The sequence below is a fragment of the Lontra canadensis genome, unplaced genomic scaffold, assembly GCF_010015895.1.
Source record: "Lontra canadensis isolate GAN:19392208 unplaced genomic scaffold, GSC_riverotter_1.0 scaffold137, whole genome shotgun sequence".
Taxonomy (NCBI): Eukaryota; Metazoa; Chordata; class Mammalia; order Carnivora; family Mustelidae; genus Lontra; species Lontra canadensis.
This window is the reverse complement of record NW_022631131.1, coordinates 2,667,922-2,687,712: the sequence shown is the minus strand read 5'-3', so window position 1 is coordinate 2,687,712 and position 19,791 is coordinate 2,667,922. Positions and strand designations below refer to the sequence as shown.

The following is a 19,791-nucleotide window of genomic DNA, read 5'->3' as shown; positions in this document are numbered from 1 at the left end:
CAGTGCTTCCTATACCTCCTTGGCTCACAGCACTGTTGTGAGAATTAGTTAACACTCAGATTGCTTCTAACGGTGCCTGGCACATGGTAACCTCCCAATAGGTATTAATCGTCTGCTACCATTATTATCACCATCTGCAACTATCCTTACCTCCTTTGTCATAACGCAAGAGGCATTCTCTTCTTCTAAGGTATATCCTTCGCTATGTTCTGGCCACCATTCATTCAAGGGATGTGAATATTAATTATCCCCATCTCTTTGCAAGGAGTGTATAAACATGCTTAATACCCACCTTAAAAATAATCTCTCACAAACCAACATCCCTGCCTAGATGCCTCCTCTTAATTCATCCCACCTCTAACCATCCTTCATAATAAAGATTCTTAGTTGACCGTATTACTGGTCTCAATTTCTCTTTTTATTATTCACCATCCCACTTCAATTTGTGTTCACAATTCAACTCTCCATCAAAAAGGCTTTTGCAGGGCGCCTGGGTGGCTCAGTGGGTTAAGCCTCTGCCTTCGGCTCAGGTCATGATCTCAGGGTCCTAGGATCGAGCCCTGCAACAGGCTCTCTGCTCAGCAGGGAGCCTGCTTCCTCCTCTCTCTCTCTGCCTGCTTGTGATCTGTCAAATGAATAAATAAAATCTTAAAAAAAAAAAAAAAAGTTTTTGCTAAGGCAGTGGTTCTAGAAAGGTGCAATTTTGCCCCCAGGACACTTGGCAATGCTGGGAGACATTTTTAACTGTTACAACTGGGGGCTGCTACTGGTGTCTTATGATAGAGGCCAGGGATGCTGCTAAACATCCTACAATGCACAGGGTAGCCCCCACATTAAGAATTATCCAGTTGAAACGTCAGTAGTGCCAAGGTTGAGAATCCCCCTGGTGAGGTAATTTATAATCTCCGTATCACTAAATATGAATGCTTTCTAACCTTTGTATGACTTGGCCTGATTTGAGCACTCAAAACCACTAGCTTCTCCCTCCTTAAATCTACTCTTCCCTTGGGTTCTACCAACACCTTACCAGACATTCCCAGTCTCTACTCTCGTGATCCTCTTCTATTACCTCAAATATTAGCATTTCTCAGGGTCCAGGTCTAAGCTCTTCTCCCTACATACTGTCTACCAAACCATTAAAATCAACTGAGGATTTATTTTTATTTATTTATTTATTAATTCCCAGGCCTAACAGATTTCACTGTCTTGGAGTGGAACCCAGCATCCTTGAGTTTTCAAAAACCTTCTCACTGGGTGCCTGGGTGGCTCAGTGGGTTAGGCTGCTGCCTTCGGCTCGGGTCATGATCTCAGGGTCCTGGGATCGAGTCCCGCATCGGGCTCTCTGCTCGGCGGGGAGCCTGCTTCCCTCTCTATCTGCCTCTCTGCCTACTTGTGATCTGTTTGTCAGATACATAAGTGGATAAAACTTTAAAAAAAAAAAAAAATTCTCACTAATTCCAGTATACAGCTTGGATGGTGAAGCAGTCTCTATAGACAGTCTTACTATTAATTATATCCCCTCGGTACTTTACCATTTATGTATTAGTGGCTCTCATTAATCTCAAATCTGTATCTCTAACAGATTCATTTAGTCAGTATTTGAGTACCTATTCTGAGCCAAACACTGTTCTAGGCAGTAGGGTAGAACAGTGAAAAACAGATAAGGTTCCCTACTTTCCTAGAGATTATATTCTAATGGATAAGACAGAAACTGGCAACCACAAAAAGGTCACCTCAAATAGTGATAGATACTGTGATGACATTGTAAGAGGAGATAGGAGAGTCACCAGAGAGAGGCAGTGTTTTAAATAGGAAGGCCAGAGACAGGAGGTGGAATCTGACCCAACATTACAGTGAAAAGTAGTCAGCCATGTGAATATTTGAGGAAGGAGAATCCTAGACAAGCCTAAGCAAAGATACTGAAGCAGAAGCATATTTGGTACCATCAAGAATTATGACCAATGTGGTAAAGCAAAGTAAGTATGGATAAATGTTACATAATAAGGTGGGAGAGGGAGACAGAGGTCAGATCATAAGGGCTTTGCAACCCATGGTAAGGAATTTATAGCCTACATGTAGTACAAGTCAATAGGGTGCCCGGCTGTCTCAGTTGGTAGAGCAGTGACTCTCAATCTCAGGGTCATGATTTAAGTCCCACATTGGGCATGGAGAATACTTTAAAAAAAAAAGTCAGAGTGCCTGGGTGGCTCAGTAGGTTAAAGCCTCTGCCTTCGGCTCAGGTCATGATCCCAGGGTCCTGGGATCAAGCCCCACATTGGGCTCTCTGCTCTGCAGGGAGCCTGCTTCCTCCTCTCTCTCTCTGCCTACTTGTGATCTCTGTCTGTCAAATAAATAAATAAAATCTTTAAAAAAAAAAGTCAATGAAAGGCACAACACAGTCATTCACATTTTTAGAGTATCATTTGGCTGCTATGGTAAAAACAGACTTTAGAGGAACAAGATTGTGTTGTGGGGACCTATTAATGGGCTTTGCAACTATACAGAAGAGAGATGATTACAGTTCGTACCAGGATTGTAACCAAAAATATAAAGATGGTTTTGGGATATACTTTGGAGATAAAATTAAAAAGAGCTGCAGGTAGGACTAATGAAAGAGAAATGAAGTGTAAACTCTAAAGGTTTCTGTCTGGTCTGGGAGGACAGTGAAGACATTTACTGAGATGAGGAAGCCTAGGAAAAGATAAACGGATCTGGAGAGGGAGATCAAAAGTTTTGTTTAGTCCCAGCAGAGTGACCAAAAGAATAAAAAAAAAAAAAAATGTTCTGTTCAATACATACTAATGAAAAGGTAAACTAGAGGAGCACCTGGGTGGCTCAGCTGGTTAAGTGTCTGGCACCAGCTCAGGTTATAATCCTGGAGTCCTGGGATGAAGCCACATGTCCAGCTCCCTGCTCAGGGGGAGTCTGCTTCTCCCTCTGACCCTACCCCCTACTTAAGCACACACATGCTCACTCTCTCTCATACTCTCTCAAATAAATAATATCTTTTACCCTTAAGATTTTATTTATTTACTGGACAGAGAGAAGAGATCACAAGTAGGCAGAGAGGCAGGCAGAGAGAGGAGGAAGCAGGCTCCCTGCTGAGCAGAGAGCCTGATGCGGGGCTCGGTATCAGGACCCTGAGATCATGCCCTGAGCCGAAGGCAGGGGCTTTAACCCACTGAGCCACCCAGGTACCCCCTCAAATAAATAAAATCTTTAAAAAAAAAAACAGACTAGGTCAAGTAGAAGGTGAGTATAATCCAGAGTTAAGGGCAGAGGTCAAGACTACAGACTTAAATTTGGCAGTCATCACTGTATGAGATGGTATTTAAAGCCATAGTCTGAATGAGTTCCTCCAGGATAAAAATGGGTATAAATAAAAGACAAAGGTGATCAGAACAAGCCCTAAGAAACTTCCAACATGTGAAGGTCAAGTAGGGAAACCATCAAAGGAGAAAATAGTAAAGGAAAAAAATCAGGGTGCATCATGTTGAATGCCATTTTCTAAGATGCAGATTTGCACACCCAGCTGCATACTGAAATCACTCCCCTCATTCGTTCCCAAACCTGTTCCTTCTCCCAGTGTCTATTTAAGTGAGCAGAACATCTACCAATTACCAGACCAGAAACCTGACTTCTCTCCGCACAATTTCTGACATCCAGCCAAATCCTGTCAAATGTCCCTCCCTCATTTCTCAAATCAAATTAGTTCTCTCCTCCTTGTCCAGTCTTTGAGCTCAGACCAGGATCTCGCTCACCTGGCTTACCATTCTGTCTCCAGTCCAGCGTCTCCACAGGCAGCCATAGGAATCCTTTAGTTGATGCCACTCAGGTCAGGCCACGCCCCTGGTTAAAATCTTTTAGTGACTCCCTATTTGGAGGCAGGGGAAAAATGAAATGGAAGGACCTTCTCACCAAGCTTGCTTACCTCTCCAGTCTTACCTTTTGCAGGCCCCTCCCTGAACTCCTCCTCCTAATCACAAACACTATATACAATTCCCAAACACAGGGCTTGTTCTTCACTCTCTTACCTCCTGACTTACTTGCTCATATCATTTTCTGCTGGGAACACCATTTCCTCACCTAGCCTTCATACTTGGCCAATTACCACTCTTACCTCAAGACTTAGCAAGCCTTCTTGACCCCAACTGACTGGATTGTGTTCTACCAATCAGCCTTCAAAGCACCTTGTACTTATTCTTACTGGAGTATTGTCAGTCCTTCTACTGTCTGCTTGATGGGCAACATTTCCAGCATCTTGTACAATGCCTCACCCTTGGTAAGGATGGAGAGAGTTCTTTAACATACCATGCACACTGGTGTCTGGACCCTGGCTTGTCAAATCCTTGCTCTTCCTAACTTGCCCTTAGACTTCACATTCCTAGCATCTAGAACACTGCCTAAATAAATGGTTCACAACTGTAAACTGCAATTAAATCGACTGTGTCAAAACCAACTGGTAAGCTTGATATAGATTCCTAGGCCTAGCTGCCCACACTTAACAAGTTCTGATGAATTAGACCTAGGGTGAGGCCTAGGAATCTCTAATTTTGAAAACCTCCTCAGGTAATTCTGACATGCACTCATTCTTGCAAACTACTATTCTAAACAGAGTAGGAGCTCAGTATTGTTGAAAGTAACATTTTCAGTTCATGAAACAATGCATTGCTTAATTCTTTAGGGTTAGAGTCTGTTGTAACTGAATCCTGAGTGTGACAGAACAATGCACTAATGTACAAAAGTCCACAAAACAAGCAGCCTTTATTGCAGTAATACAAAACACTTTCCATTTTGGCAATATTTTACAACGCACTTAGCTTCAAGGATTGGAAAGGAGGTTTGAAACTAAACGGGGAAATTTTAATGGACATTTCTAAAAGAAAAACTGTCCCAGCCCTCCCACCCAAATAAAAATCCAAATGTCACTTAATTTCACTACCCAAGAAGAGGCCACGAGGAAAGCAGCAGGCAAAACTCTGGCAATTTCACTATGGATCATGTCAGAGACAAAGGAACATTCAAAACAGTCATCAGTATGGTCGGTTGCGCTGATCATTTCTGTAGTCGTTTCTAGGAATGAAAAATAAAGAGCCAGACTAAATTCTGATTTTGTACCAAGGGGGAGCATCATACACTTCCTCAGGGTGCTGGTAACTGGTGTCAATTTGTCAATTTCTGTAACAATGACACCATACCTAATTTATTTCTCTACTCTTAGAAGGTGCTTAATAAATGTCTAATTTATCAGCTTTAAGACCCACAGAATTCCTAGAAGTTTTTTGCTATCATTCTCTTAAAAACTTCCCTTCTAGAATAAGGATTCCAAAGCACTGTGGTGTTTCAGGAGGTCAGAGACTGTGCCAATTCCAGCTCTCTAAACAGAAGAGTGACATAACAGAATTAGGCAAGCAAACAATTTAATGTAAGAATTCTGGGTCTGCCACTTACTGTGTGACCTTGGAAAAGTTACTCAGTGTTTCTTATTCCATAAAATGGGAAATACATCTACCTCACAGGGTTGCAAGAAGAACTAGAACTAAACTAGAACTAAAGAATACAGACACTTCGGGCGCCTGGGTGGCTCAGTGGGTTAAAGCCTCTGCCTTCGGCTCAGGTCATGATCCCAGGGTCCTGGGATAGAGCCCCGCATCGGGCTCTCTGCTCAGCAGGGAGCCTGCTTCCTCCTCTCTCTGCCTGCCTCTCTGCCTACTTGTGATCTCTGTCAAATAAATAAGTAAAATCTTTATTAAAAAAAAAAAAAAAATCCTCATTCCTTTAAAAAACAAAAAAAAAGAATACAGACACTTCAACAGGATTTGCCGAACAGTAAGAAGTGTTCAAAAGATAATAATTACTAATAGTTAATTATAGAGTGCTTACCATGGGCCAGGAACTGTCATAGCATAGTAATCTAATACAACTCCATGAAGGAGGTATTACTGGCCCCATTTTATAGATGAGAACACTGATGCGCCAAAGTAACTTGCCTAAAGTCACAGAGTTAAGTAAACGGTGGAGCCAGAATTTGAACCCAGAAAAGTCTTGCCTCTGAAACTCCATGCTCTTAACCACATGCTCTACTAATTCTCACTACCCTATACTGCCTCTAGCATACAGATACTTAGTATAATAACTGAGGTTCTTTCACCATCACTGGAGATTCAACTTTTTCTGCCTCTACACCATTCACATGCACAACACACTCCTGTCAGTACCATCAGCGATTTTCATCTGGAAAAGGTATTACCACAATCTCCAGAGAAACAACTACAAGGTGACACAACACACAGGATTTCAGAAAACACACCCCTGTGAAAGGTGTACTCCCCCTCACTTAGATTAAGAACCTCTGATTTACATACAATTTCAAATTATCTCTCACTCTCCATTATCTTTAGCCATGAGGAAGAATAGCACAATACACACACACCAATATAAAGATCTGTGAAACAGAATTTCCGAAACGAGTTTTAGAAATTTCTAAACAGGAAACTAAAAGAATCTTCTCCATTCTCACTGAGAGAGTTTCCAATGAAAAATTCGAGTTCCAAAAAACTGAACCTTAAGAAAATGTGACAAAAACCCTAAAAGCAGTGAAATTAAAAGGTTAACAAGTACATTCTAATACTCACCTTCCTCCCATTTTGCCTCCATAGCCGCCTCGGTCTCCTCCATAGCCGCCCCCACTCCTGTCACCTCCATAGCCGCCACTTCGGTCTCCACCGTAGCCCCCACCGCCACCGCGGTCTCCTCCATAGCCCCCCCCACTGCGGTCTCCTCCATAGCCGCCTCGGTCTCCACCGTAGCCACCTCCTCGGTCTCCCCCATAGCCGCCGCCTCGGTCTCCTCCATAACCTCCTCCTCGGTCTCCACCATAGCCGCCTCCTCGGTCTCCACCGTAACCGCCGCCTCGATCTCCTCCATAGCCGCCTCCTCGGTCCCCACCGTAACCACCTCCTCGGTCCCCACCATAGCCACCCCCACTTCTGTCTCCACCATAGCCGCCCCCACTTCTATCTCCTCCGTAGCCGCCGCCACCACTTCTGTCTCCTCCGTAGCCGCCGCCGCTCCTGTCTCCTCCATAGCCGCCTCGGTCTCCGCCTCTGCCCCCACGACCTCTATAGCCCCTCTCTCCACCATAGCCTCTTCCCCGGAAGTCTGCAAAGTAGAGATGCAAACCAGTGAGGCAACAGGGTAATGATAATCACACTTAATGCTAGTCAGAAGATAAATGCCATGTAGATGCTATCAAAAGGCAACCCACCTCCTCCCGAGGGACGAGAGTCCTCTGGTCTGGGCTCATTACACTGGTTGCAGGAATTCCTTCGAGCAAAGTTCATATTTCCACACGATCTGAGAGAGGAGTAAAATAAAAATGTTCAATAGTTTCCAATTGAATCAGAACCCCCTCTTGCATCCTCCAACCCCAATCCCAACTCTACTACTGCCAGAGTAAATAGTATACTTACGGATTAGGGCAAACCCAGTCCCCACTTTTGGGGTCTCCACCTCTCCCCTGAAAGCCTCCACGACCTCTATATCCTCCACGGCCTAGGGTCAAGAAGGGTGGGAGAGAAAAATCAGCAACCAACTTTACCAGCAGAGGAAAAGCACCAGATGAAAGAATTAAGAGCAAGTAACCATCAATAACTGGGTGGCTGCCCCCAAAATTAAGCCCTAGGGTAGAACTCTGATTCTTTCATTTGAAGCTTTACTTAGTAAATCCAAGAAATGTGGGAAAAGACCCCTGTTACCTATTACAGTGCAAATCATGCCCTAAAAAACTTCAAAGTCCACTTTCTATTATAATACTCTCCTTGGTTTGAGAATCTCAGTGATAAAGGCAGGAAGACATGTTTTAAATTTAAGGAATTAAACACAGTAGAAACGAACAAGGTGGCAACAACTGTATCAGGAAACTTACAAACTGGTCAGATTACCTAATTAGGTATCATTTAAACAATCACCTACTGATCTCCAGGTAAATAACAAACTGCCACAAAGCTTCCCAAAGGGATTTCCAGAACTTTCTTCCAACTACTTTCTTAACTATTATGACACCCTATTTACCCAAATCTCCTTTCAGTACCCACTCTTGCTTTAAGATAGAAGGAAAAAAACCTAGGGGGACAAAGAGGTAGTAGTATACACAACAGAGACAGAACACGGACTCAAATTTCAAACCCTTGGCACACAATATCCAGGCCTGTGAGCAACAAGTGTCTTACCTCGTCGCCCACCTCCACTTCCACCTCCTCTCATGAATTCAGGTCTTCTGGTAGCAAAGGACACTTTAATGATGTTGCCATGGAATTCTTTTCCTAAGATGAAAAAAGAAGAGTCTTGAAGAAATGCTACTCCACATCTCTACCTCTCAACAAAAATGTAAAACTATCTTGGAAATTTTAGTTTTAGAGCAATAATTGATATCCTCACACAAATTCAAACACAACAGTGTTCCCAGTGTTCAAGGTAACAGTGCTCAAACATGATACAATCTACTGAACAGAGCAGGTTTGTCACTGGGACAGTTAATTCTCACTAAGCAAAAACCCCCAACATCTAGTATTTGTATATGGAAAGAGCGAAGTGCAGCACAATGTGTATAGTATGTAACCACTTCGGCTGTATAGAGGGACTGAATGTGTGCCTTTACATGCACATACATGCTATATACACACCGCCGATTATGCTCAACTCTCAGGAGGGGAAAAGAGATCACTGGGGGTCAAAGGTAGAAAGAAAGCTCATTTTTTACTCTCCACTTCTGGTATAGTTTGAAACTCTTTTACTATATGCAAGTAGTATCTTTAAAAGTAATACATGTCAGAAAAATGAAAGCATATGTGATTACTTACACATATGCACGCACACCTATATTCTGCAGCCCAGGGCCTTAGAGACAGAAATTAATCTTTTTACTTTACATTAAACAAGAAGATTCATAAAATGGTCACAATTCCAAGGGACTCAGCTCCCTAATCAAAGCCCCTATTATTATGGCCGACAACATTCCAGAGTATCACACAGTAGGACCTAAGAAGCCATTCATGGATCAGTATTTTCAAAGCTATAGAATGACCTGAACTATTGAGTTGGGTTTAAGGGGCTCATATGCCGTGGGCAAAAAAAGCACAATTATTTTTGAACATAGGAGCAAAAGAGATTGCTTTTTAATTTACCAAACTATGAAAAACACAGAAAAGTGAGGAAGAATGGATCTAGCCTTCAGAGAAAAGTGATAAAGCCGGAAAGATTAAAGAAAAAAGAATATGAAGGTGGGGACAGAGTATCACAATCTCATTTCAGCAGAAGTAAAGAAATGCAATTAAATTTTAAAGGATAGAGGTACAATAATCTCAGAACCAGAGGGACCTCAGGTATCTATCAATCTAATCTAGCACGGTTAAGTCCTTTAGAGACTGTGGATGCAGACTGCCTGAGTTTGAATCCTGACTGTGCCAGTTATGCTATGATCCTAGAAATTATACAGCTTCTCTCTGCCTCAGTTTTAACATCTAAAAATAGTAATAATAGAGTATGTCTCATAGGGTTACTGTGAGGATCAAACTGAATTAATGGATATGCATCTTCTAGAACTATGTCTAGCCTGTAAACCATAGTAAACATGCAGTAAGTGTTGGTTTTTATTAGAGTACAAAACAATGAATTTCTAATAACATGGGGAAATGACTGTTAAAATGTTAAGTGAAAAAAGCATGAGACAAAACTACATTTGGAGTATAATGACAAACTTTTAAAAATGCTTTTAAAAGAGTGAAATTAAATTTAATAAAAAATATTATCAATGATTATTTCTGAGTAGAGTACTATGGATGCTTTACTGTTTTCTTCTACTTTCCGACATTTTCTTGTTTTCAGGGGAAAAAAGTCTTAATATTTATTCCAAATATGTATTAACTTCATATTTGAAGGGAAATTAATCTAAATTTACGAAGAAGACAGTTAAGCATGCCAACCCTCTAAATCTCCATCAGGGTGGCTTTAAGCTCAAGGTAGAATAATAAGGAAATATTGGAGACAAACACGGGGAGAGCTCATCTACCTCATTTCTGAAGGTATGTAAAAATTCTGGCCTTTATTTTTAATAAAATATCCACAAAAGTAAACACGAAAATAACCAGTGTACCAGAATATATTTTGACTTTAAGACTAGAAAACATTTATCCAAACTGCATACTGAAACAGTATGAGTAGATACCATCAAACCAGTCAATGGCTGCCTTAGCTGAAGGAGGGTCATCAAATGACACTGTTGCCTCTCCTTTTGGCTTCCCTGTGTCCTTGTCTGTATACAGATTGATCATTGGTTTTCCCGTCTTCTTATTTGTCTGAGGAACAAACAAGATGGTAATAGCTTTTTTAAAAAAAGTGATCATAAACCATAAAAATTAAGATTTTTTTAAAGGAATTCACATATCCATACTATAAATAGTACGTACCTAATATAAAAATTAAGTTATTTATAGGTTTTATAGGTTCTGAAAAGGAAAACTCTCTTAAGATATACTAAGTAAGACCCACGCAATGAAAATGATACTTTATGTATATTGTATTGTAATGTATACTGTTTTATCTATGTATAATTTCTTTAAACCCACAAAAAAAATGTAGATAATGCTTCATATAAATATATACCTTGTAAAACATAAAAAAGAGTCAGGAAGAATGTACACCAGGCAAATTAACAGATTACTGCTAAGGGATACACCCTGCAGCTCGCTGGGATGGGGGTGGAAGATAAATAAGAACGTTTACTCTTCAGAACGGTGTGAATTTTTTACATGTCATGGGTAAATGAGTAATTCCACAGACATCAAAACAAGGGCAAACGCAAACTGATTTTAGGCAAATGCTACAATCTACTAACACTAACTGCTGCTTTCTAAGTTAAAGAGAGGAGAAATATATGCATGAAACAAATGGTGCATGAGACACATTAAGTATACAATAAACAATACAGTTATGAAACAGAGCATCATGTACTGGGCTAATATGTAATACAGTCTGCATATAATGGCCTTTTGGAATCTACTAAAATGTTCTCACAATCTCATTTGGTTCTCACAATTTTTAGGAGCTAGGCAGAGACCATTTCTAAAGCCCAAGACTGAAAGTTAAAGTAGAAGGCTTTGGGAAGATAAACAAGCAAGGAATAAAATTTTCGTGTATTTAGCAAATTTAGCAAAAGGCCTACAGACATGGTTGGGCATGTGTATCAGGGAATTTTAAGAGACATAATCTTATGTAATCTATGTCGCGTAACTAGAATATGTTAATAATTATGAGATTTTCAACATAAGCCATACTTTCTACTCACCTTGATAATTCCTATTTGTTTAAAGAACTCCCCAACTTGATCTGTAGACACACCCTCCCCAAGTCCTTGCACAAAGATTGTGTTGTTATCTGAATTATCGGATTCTGAATCTAAGGGGAAAAAAATTATGGTTAATTATACATATTCCTTGGTCTTACTACATCCTGTTCAGTAATCAAGAGCAATAATTTATTGTCCAATATTCAACGACTTCTATGACCAAAAGAAAAAAGGACCAATATACAAAAAATCTTCTATCAACATGCGAAGTGGTCACCATAGTTATCTGGTAGTAGATCAATCCTGACAACCAAACTTCATTTAAAGTAGATCAAGTCCACACTATGTGAAATACAGACCAGTTAAAGGAGATCTTAGAAATCTTACTCTTTACATTCAGATACAGGGCTGAAGCTCATGAATGGATGAAGACAGTTAGTATTAATTAGCATTCCTTTCTTTGGAGAGCTTTAACACTTTATGGCTAATCAGTACTTCTAAGGCTCTCCAGTAGAAAATTCCCCAAATCTGACACTCTGGACCTCCAAGCAAGCCAAGCACAACTACTGGTTTGCCAATCATTGCAATAAGCCCTGTATACACCAGAGGGTAAGGGCACCTTGACAGACACCTTACCTTACACGCACACTTTTGGATTAGTACAACAAAGTAAGAAAGATGTACAAAAATTCAGTCCATCAAGAGATAATTCAGAAATTTCCATCCATATAAAATATTTTGGCATCTTAATAAAAACAAAAGTCTGATTTCAATACGTATTTAAATTTTTTGCCTCAAATAGATTTTTAATATTTAAATTGTAACTTCCAAAAGGCTCCAGATAGCTTTGAATTTCATTTAAAAATAAAAGCCACACGAAATCAGTGACCTCTGCCCAGAGTAAGATAATTCTCCCCATGTATGAATTCAAGTTTCTTAGGCCGACTAAGCAGACTACCAATCCGATGTAATATTTTCTTAAACAGTTTTTCTACTTCAAATTCCCAATGATACCAACTCTCTCAAATTTGATCTGTAGTATTTAAATAAGTAATGTTAATTAGAATACAAGATTGAGTATTTCTTCATAAAAGAAAAAGCAGAGCATAGGAAACCACAAATAGCAATTTTCCCCAGCACACTTTCCAATTTCCCTGAATTTTTCTTTCTATGTTTTTAGAAGTGAAGCTCCCTAATTCTGGAAACACTATCAAATTAAATCTTCCTCCTGCCCTAACTCCTCCAACACAGACAGTTTTTTCTTGAAAAATTGGAAAACTAACATTCTCTTAATGGCAAAGTCACAAACTACCATAAACCTTACCAGCATCTGGTCTGGGTCCATAATCCCTGTGACCTAAGGGGAAAGAAAAGAAAAAGAAAAAAAAAAAAGCTATTTAAGGCAACTCATTAGAAATCACGAAAAAATAGTAATAAAAACCAAGGCATGAAAGCCAGTACTTCCAAAATCCTTGAAAGTCAACCATCACAGATTTACAAAGTAAATATATAAATTAAGTTTTACTAAGTTTAGAAATCAAGATGAAAGTCAATTATTTCCTTAAATTTGTCCCAGACGGTACCCACCACTTTGGCATTATGCTAGTATCACTTTTGTTAAGCTCTGGTTGTGAAGGCTGATTGGAAAACCCTAATAATTTAACAACACCATGTCAGCTGCCTTTATTAATAAATGTATTGTCAAATCCAGAGAAAGTCTCATTCAACGGTCACCACAGACTCTTTCATGCAAATTCACTGTGTAGAAACCCATTGGACTGTCTGAGATCAACTTCGGCTTTTTAATGTTTTCTTTGATATATTTATGTGTATATATATATATATATATATATATATAATTTTTTTTTTTTAAAGCACACAACACACACCAGCCTCAACAGAGTAAGAAAGGGCTTAGAACTGCGTCTGCGGGATATTGGTGGCTTTTAGATTTATATAGCATTTCCACTGAAACATTTTGGGATACTCAGCACTTACCACCAAAATTTTTGAAGCCACCGCGGTCACCACCACTGCAGAGGAAAAATTGAAGAAATGATTTCTTCCTTAAGTCTCTAATGTGCTGAGCCCTGGGCTCAATCTACACTTAACTGTCACAAGTAGAGTGCTAGGGAAACAGTAGCACCTCTAACTTTCCAGTAAATTCCATTTCATAGACTCCAAAATGTTGTTTCCACCTCAGTGTCTTCCCAAGGATCATTTCCACAAGGCTGCCTTTTCAAGCTTACTACAGAATGTATCTCACATACTCTTATTTTAAAATCTTCCCAACCCCAAGCCAAAGGGATACTATTCATACCATAACTTAAAAGCTGGAGGCACAGAATGAAGAATGCTAAACTGGAGCAAATATTCTTTCCAAGGGGGATTATTTTTTTAAATATGAGGAAAAAAGGAAAAGGACTAAGATTCTGATAGTAGAATGGGAGGTAAAAACTTCAGTAGTATATTCTGATACCGAATTGTGGGGTTTATGAGATGAAGAAAAAAAGTGAGGTATAAATATACACAAAAGTGAGCCTGAAAGTAGTCTTAATCTCCAATCATTCAGAAATCTGGTAAAATGAGCACTAAAAGAGAGCATAACTCCTACTCTATACCCACTATAATATACGAGATCTCTTCATATCAGAGCTACTGAGATTCATGCTGCCAAATGCTCTGTACACCGATCAGTAAACCATGCAACAGAACAGAATGCGACACACTCCAGCATCACAGCTGCCCACGAGAAAATGACTACCTGGCAAATTTCCACTGACAGATAAGTCAATGGTCCTTGTATGCATAAAAGCTACGTAAGAAATCTTGAGATCTCTCTAACCAAGAAACTGTTGAAATCTCATACATTAAAAGCTTGTCTCTCTTGTGTGAACTAAGGAAGCCACTAAGATTCACACACTGTCATGGAAATAAAAACAACCAGTTTTCAGATGGTGACATCTAGTATGCTACTACCATTAATCATCATCTACTATCATCCAAGAAACTAATCCAACACACTAACGTCTCTCCAATGCTTAAAAGCCTTTCCTGTAATGGTAACATTGCCCCTCCAGCCTCTAGACAGATGGCTTTTCTGAAACATCCTGAGAAAAAACGCTCTAACTAAATGAGAAAGCAGTCTTCTTTTATAAGTCTATTCTACTACCTTGATGTAAAATCTCCCCATGCAACCAGTTTAGGTATAGACACAAGCACCTTAATTTGTTATTAATTTTATTTAATTTCCAGGAAGACTCTAAGGAGAATAAGGCTATTTCAAGACTATGCAGACAATACAGTGCTCAGGTCCTTTATATACATATAGTCTCCTATTGAGTCTCTAAGATCCCTCTTTCAGAACCAAGCCCTTCCTACACTTCTAATTGACCTGTATATCACTGCTTAACTCTTTAAGGAAAGCCAAGAGTTCTTGAGATTAATCTGCTAAAAATCTTGTTATTAGAAACCAAGATATCTTAGGTTTCTTCAAAGATGACCACGAGAACTCAAAAAAAAAAAAAAAAAAAAAGAGGAAAGAACCAGTGAAAATATTAAGCCCACAATTCTGTCAGGAGGTTAAAGTCCGCAGGATAAAGTAGATTCTTCAAATAGGAAATTTTTGTAAGTGCTGGAAAACATGCCTCTTATTTATTTTGCTGTCATCTTAAAGTACCAAACTGTTTATCTGGCCACAGTGGAGAGAAAATACCCAACTACATACATCAGCTAATTCCTGTATTTTCTACTCTGGCCATCAATATAACTTTGAACAATAAGAAAAGGACATACCACTGCAAAATAAAAGTGCTATATAAAACAAATGATATTTAAATAGGTTTGCTATTTCCTATTTCTCCATATGACATTTTAACTTAAATCACCTTCGTTGAGCATTTCCTTTGAAAATATGGCAGCTGAAGATTTCAACACAATGGCCATAAACATGTAAACATCACAGTGCATTTGAAAAAGTACTAGGCTTCAAACTAAGAGACTCAGCGTATAGTCTTTACTACTGCTAATCAATCTTGAAAAGTTGGACATGTCAATAATTCTCCCTAGGCTTCAGTTTCCTCCTTCACAGTAAGGGTATATACATCCCTGCTACTCAAAGGGTGGTCCAGGCAGAGCCTGAGAGCATCTCAGAAAAGCAGGATCCAGGATCGTAGGCCTCACCTCTTATCTACTAAATCAGAATCTGCATTTTAATAAGATAACCAAGGAATTCATATATAAAGATTGAGAAGCACCAGTCTAGATGATCTACAATCCTAGGATTTTAGGTGAAGCTTTCTTTCAAATTCAAATGTTTCAAACTTTTTCTCTTCTCTTATTAAGAAATTCCATATTAACTAGTAATTATAATCCCTTATAAGCAAATTTATTATATTAAATACACTAAATAAACCTCAAGTAGTAGTCAATATTAAGTATTTAACAAAAGATGGTTCTGTGGTTAAGAATCTTTCAAACCTGTAGTCAGGTTACAAGTCCTTTTTCCATAAACCAAATTGAGGCTTCACTAGCCAATTAAGTCAATGAAGATATGGGAACATCTGGGTCAAGACGTTGCCACAACAATGTCTTCCAGAAAAAGCAGCAAACTTGTACACAAAAGAATTCCAGAAGTAAGGACATCTGAAGGTGAAGTAGTAGAGGTATTTAGAGATTAACGTCCTCCACTGTACGGCTGAGTGTCCCCTGCGTAAAAAAACCAACTATATATTCTTGACTCAACTACAGAAATTGTCCCAAGTTCAAAACCACAATAAGCAGCCTACTCCAAGGTAGACTGAGGGTTCTTTCATTGTTACAGTATCACATATGTAGAGGAGAAGACAGTCATTTAATTTGATGGTCATTTAATTTCAGGTGTTTGCCAAGAAAAAGTTCTTCAGACAGAATCTCTACTTTGAATCTTTCAATTTAAAAGAAAATCTAAATATATCTATTCAAAGACTTAAATTGCCAAATAGTAAAAGGACAATACAGGAACCTTTGTTTCAGAAAATCCATTATCTAGAGAGAAAAAAGACTTACCTAAAAATTAGAAAAGATTAGTTAAAAAAACAAACTGTGCTATGCTTGCATTTTCAGAGTAAATCCAAATTATAATTTTTTGGATGTGAAGAAGACTAACATTAATTCCAAATATAAATGACTCAATGGATTTAAATATCATTCTCAACAGTAGCTGTATTTACATTTTATTTCCTCCCATGTCTTGTACGTGTGGTAAAAAGACTCTGGATTCAACGTACACCCACATTTCAAGAAGCCAAGAACCTCTCATTCTAGAGCTACCTGTCCAATACAGTATTCACTAGCCAAATGCGGCTGTTGACCCTTTGAAATGTGAACAATCTAAATTAAGATGTAGTCAAAATACAAAAAGAAAAAGATTTCAAAGTCTTAGTATGAAAAAGGCAATATACAATATCTCAGTAATTTTATAATGATTATATGATAAAATACTGGGGGTATATTAGATTAAGTAAAATGTATTATTAAAATTAATTTTACCTGCCTATGTTTTTAGGATTTTTTAATTTATTCATCTGACAGAGACAGAGAGAAAGAGTGCGTGCACACAAGCAGAGGAGGCAGCAGGAAGAGGCAAAGGGAGAAGAAGGCTTCCTGCCAAGCAGGGAACCCGACGCAGGTCCCCGGGACCATGATCTGAGCCGAAGGCAGACACCCAATAAACTGAGCCACCCAGGCACTCCTACCTGCCTATGTTCTTTTAATGTGCCTACTACAAAATTTAAAATTACACATGTGGCTCACATTTGTGACCCATATTACATTTCTACTGGGCAGTGCTATTCTAGACTATTACCAGAACATATGCACAATTAAAATGGAACTAGTCAAAAACTCTTCTAAGAAGACAGTCAAAATTCAGAATGACTTTTTTAGGCTCAAGATATTAAAGTCTTGAAAAAGCTCTATAACTTGATGACTTAATCATGAAAAATAACAGTTATCTATAAAGTTCTGGCAATTTTGTCATGCATTCATCACAATGCTGAAGTTAAAAACACTGAGAGAACTTATGGCCTTAAACTTCTAACCCACTAGGAGGTTAGTTATCAATTTTAGATGACAATTAGAAATTCAATCTTTGCTACAACTGCTTTTTCACAGAAAAACATTGGTTCCTATAGTCCCTACAATTTTCAAACATTTTTCTTCCATATTTGTAAAATCAGCGCTTCCTTTTGGTCTATATTCTCCCTCCAGCCAAGCAATTACACATCTTGAGTCTAAAAATGTCCCATCCTTTACCACGTCTCCCACCCTCACCCACAAACTAAGCCCCTTCTTTAAATAAAAACCTAACTAATGCCAGATATCCTTCAAACAGCCCTGAAAGCATTTTCAACCTTGATATAATTTTTTTAAGTAAGATGATCAGAAACACAAATGGGAGTGTTGATGAAAACTAACAAAAAATGTTTGGATATTTTTGGTACTTATGTAAACAAATGTTAAAGTCCTAAAACTAGGCATTTTTACTCAAAATACTTTACCCCTTAAATAAGCTAAAGAGCACATCTTGAATAGGATATTGTGACATATGAAAATTGTATGAACTTCAAATTTCCATATCCATAAATGAAGTTTTACTGGAACACAACCATGTTTACTTATATATTGTCTATGGCTGCTTCGGTGCTACAAGGGCAGAGATGAGCAGTTATAAAAGAAATCATATGGCCCAAAAAGCCTAAAATATTTACGACTTGGCCTTTCACATAAAAAATTTACCAACCCAATATACAGAATCATCGAATCATCATCCACATGGATTCCTAAAAAAGGCCTTTCAAGAACAACCCATTTATTGGCCGGGGCGGGGGGGGGGGGGGGCGCAGAATAGGGTGTGACAGCAATTAGGCAAAACCCCCTGCCCCAATCCTACCTTGAACCAGATCATTATCATTTTGACTTAACATATAGGGTGCTTCCACAAAGAGAGCGTGTGAAAAGGATCTAAGGCTAAATAAAAACATCTGAAAATCAAAAACTTTGGTTCAAATCAAGTATTTGCACCAAAAATTATACTGAAATATGACGCCAAGAAGGTTATGAAAGCTTTATAAAGTTTATAAAGTCCATTAAAAATGGGACTCTCAAGATGGTTAAGGTATAGAGCTCCTCCCTGTGTTATTAGGAGATTCATTCAAGGTCCTTTCAAATCTCTAAGATGAGTCATCTCTTAAAGATGAAAACACATTTTTGAAGATTTCTCTACCCTCGTCCTCCTGAAAAGTGGGTTTCTACCATTCTCACACACTGTCATAGTCTAATTAATAATGTACAGGACATAACTTCCTTATGAAGAAAATCACGCCTACGATATACTATAAAACACAGCATTCCAAAAAAGCCAATTATCTAAAACATACTAACTGGAAAATTAAATATACCTGTTAGCTACTTTGTTTGGGATTCTGTTTGAGATGGGAAGGAGGCTATTAGGTAGAAAGTAAGCACCATGTCACTTTACATTGTTCATTTATATCCACATGATGGCAGGCTGCTCACTTTGATAATAAAGAGCATACAGTAATATATTTAAATGTTGAAAACTGACTTTGGCTACCAATCAAAAGACTTAATGTTCAGTGTTACAAAAGTTCATCAAATATGTTTAGGCTTTAATTCTGCCATAATATCAAAGTACCATACACTAAACACAGAGAAACACAAGTCAGTGATCAAATTCCTGGCTCACTTAAAGAAGTAACAGTGCTGTATTTAACTAGTTCTGTTGCTCAGGTCACCTCAGGGGACAGACAGTCCCTAAGGAGCAAAAGAGCAAACTGGCACTGATATGTTATTAAGCGTCAGTTAACAGGCCACTAACAATTTCAATTCCCAAGCAACACAAATTAATCCTTCAACACTGTGTATTTTACACATAAATTTGCAACCTGCAAACCTCAACTGAGGACAACAAATGTCAGTTATTTTTTCATTCTTGTTTTTAGGGCCAAAGTGCTAAATTTACAGATATATTTAAAAGTAATTTTATAACCAGCTTTCATAACATATGCCAAAATTAAGTACCAAAACCTGATAGCAATGAGGAAAAGAAAAGCTGAATTAAAAAGTCATCTTTTCCATAGCTTAGTCTGAATAAAATATGCAATGACAGGGGATATTGCACTAATTATTTCAATAATTATTTATTTAAGAAAGAAGACAAAAGTAGTTTACATAAAATCTTTCTCATTTGCCAACCCCACCTTTATATACTCTGCTATGGCCTCCTAATATTGTCCCTTCCCAAGGGGATTCAAGATTAAGGAATAGCCTCTCTGCACTCCAATCTAAAATTAACTTACCTTTTATGTTTTATATATAATATACTTGGATTCTCAGAGTCATCTTTTAAAGGAGTTTAGACTCTATAGCTCTGGCAGGAAAAACAT

At 38.5% G+C, this 19,791-nt stretch overlaps 1 protein-coding gene across 2 annotated transcripts in view; it reads right to left on the bottom strand.

The window, feature by feature from the left end:
• Window positions 1-4,915: 4,915 nt before the first annotated feature.
• Window positions 4,916-19,791, bottom strand: part of TAF15 (TATA-box binding protein associated factor 15) — a 28,111-nt gene continuing 13,235 nt past the window's right edge. For both annotated transcript variants that reach the window (XM_032843299.1, XM_032843300.1), the window contains exons 8-16: window positions 13,343-13,377; window positions 12,669-12,701; window positions 11,345-11,454; window positions 10,226-10,355; window positions 8,232-8,324; window positions 7,473-7,554; window positions 7,268-7,356; window positions 6,636-7,161; window positions 4,916-5,073 (exon numbers count right to left, since the gene is read on the bottom strand). In XM_032843299.1, the coding sequence (XP_032699190.1) occupies window positions 5,034-5,073; window positions 6,636-7,161; window positions 7,268-7,356; window positions 7,473-7,554; window positions 8,232-8,324; window positions 10,226-10,355; window positions 11,345-11,454; window positions 12,669-12,701; window positions 13,343-13,377 (1,138 nt within the window). In that variant the 3' untranslated portion in view covers window positions 4,916-5,033. The remainder of the gene's footprint in view (window positions 5,074-6,635; window positions 7,162-7,267; window positions 7,357-7,472; window positions 7,555-8,231; window positions 8,325-10,225; window positions 10,356-11,344; window positions 11,455-12,668; window positions 12,702-13,342; window positions 13,378-19,791) is intronic.